Genomic DNA, 1677 nt, shown 5'->3' with positions numbered 1-1677 from the left:
TGAGGTGAGAAGTTCTGCTGCTGCTGCTGCTGCTGCTGCTGCTGCTGCTGCTGTTGCTGCTGCTGCTGCTCATGGACATGCATTGTCTCCTTCGTGTCTTCAAAGGGAACGCAGTTTCATCTGCTGCTGCATTCTAGGGCTGTGCATCTCACACACAAACAACTGCTTCGAGCTGCTGCTGCTGCTGCTCCTGTTGCTGTTGCTGCTGCTGCTGCTGCTGCTGCTATCACTGACTGCTGCGGCTGTTGCTGAGCATAGCAGCAGGAGGCTCTGTTGTTGCTGCTCTCTCTGCTGCTGCTGTTGTTGCTGCGGACAGCAGCAACAGGAAGGGTGCTCCGGTAGTCGCTGCTGCTGCTGTTGCTGCTGCCGCTGTTGCTGCTGCTGTGGCTGTTGCTGCTGCTCCTAAGCAGGAGCAGCAGCAGCTGGAGAAGGTGGTGTTGCTGCTGCTGTTGCTGCTGCTGAGCTGCAGCAACAGAGAGAAGGGGCAGCAGCAAGACAGACAGTTTGTGGGGTTATATTAAACAATAGAAATCCTCTTCTTAGCAGCAAACTAAACCTCTCAATCTTTCACTTCTGCTGCTGCTGCTGCTGCTGCTGTGTCTGCTGCTGTTGCTGCCCCTCCTCTCCCTCCTTCTATTGCTCTGCCGCTGCTGCTGTTGCTGCTGCTGCTGCTGCTGCTGCTGCTGCTGCTGCTGGTGTTTGTTGTTCAGATGGCCTGCAGCATCCGGGAGGCGGACGCGAAGTGCCTGTTGTTGTATGGGCTGAGTTATGAGGGTTATATAAAGAAGAAGAAGGAGGAGGATGGTGGGGTTGTTGTTGGTGGTGATTTGGGGTGTATATACACTGGAGAATGTGTGTTAGTTAGCTCTGCTAGTGGGCCCCTAGATAAGCTACCTTCTTTGTTTCCTTGGTTGCTTGAGGGCCCCCTAGTGATGAAGCCAGATGTATTACTAAAAAGAAGAGGGAAACAGGGGTTGGTGTTGTTGGGGGTTACGTGGGCTGAGGTGTATAGGCAGCTGCAGCAGCAGCTAGATAGAGTGTATACTAGCGAGAATATAGAAGGACGTTTGACTCATTTTTTAATTGAACCTTTTTATAAAAATGAAGAAAAAGAAGAATATTATATTGCTATGAGGACAACACCAAAAGGAGACGAAATAATATTTAGTGATAGGGGGGGGGTTAATATAAACCTAGAAGATAAAAACACAAAACAAATCCTCATTCCGGTGTATCCTTTACGTTTTTGTACAAAAAAAACTGAAACTAATAATATAAATAATAAAGAAAATGATTATCTTATTCATTATAATGAAACTATAAATGAAAAAACTTTTATTTCTCTTTTTGAGGGGGTTAAGGATGAAGAAGTGCGCGCGTTGCTGCCTAGGTTTCTGCGGTGTATATACACCCGGTTCTGTAGTTTACATTTTTCTTTTTTCGAAATAAACCCTTTTATTTATGATAAATATAAAAAACAATTTATTATTCTCGATGCTGCAGCAAAAATAGATAAAGCCAGCGAGTTTCTCTCTCCTGTTGCGTGGGAGGGTCTACAAATACCTAACCCTTTTGGGCGAGAACTCACAAAAGAAGAATTATATATCAGGTTGGGTTTTATTTTATTTTATTTTATTTTATTTATTTTTTTTTTTTTTGTTTGTTTGGTTGGGTGGG

At 45.0% G+C, this 1677-nt stretch overlaps 1 protein-coding gene across 1 annotated transcript in view; it reads right to left on the bottom strand.

The window, feature by feature from the left end:
- Window positions 1-83, bottom strand: part of EMH_0084720 (uncharacterized protein) — a gene marked incomplete at both ends in the record, with an annotated part of 291 nt that extends 208 nt beyond the window's left edge. Inside the window, one exon of the mRNA XM_013500802.1 lies at window positions 3-83. Coding sequence (XP_013356256.1) covers window positions 3-83 — 81 coding nt within the window. The remainder of the gene's footprint in view (window positions 1-2) is intronic.
- Between the last annotated feature and the right edge of the window lie 1594 nt (window positions 84-1677).

The sequence above is a fragment of the Eimeria mitis genome, genomic scaffold (assembly GCF_000499745.2).
Source record: "Eimeria mitis Houghton genomic scaffold, Emh_scaff5888, whole genome shotgun sequence".
In the NCBI taxonomy this organism is placed as follows: Eukaryota; Apicomplexa; class Conoidasida; order Eucoccidiorida; family Eimeriidae; genus Eimeria; species Eimeria mitis.
Note: the sequence above shows the minus strand (reverse complement) of the source record. Positions and strands in the feature narration are given on the sequence as shown.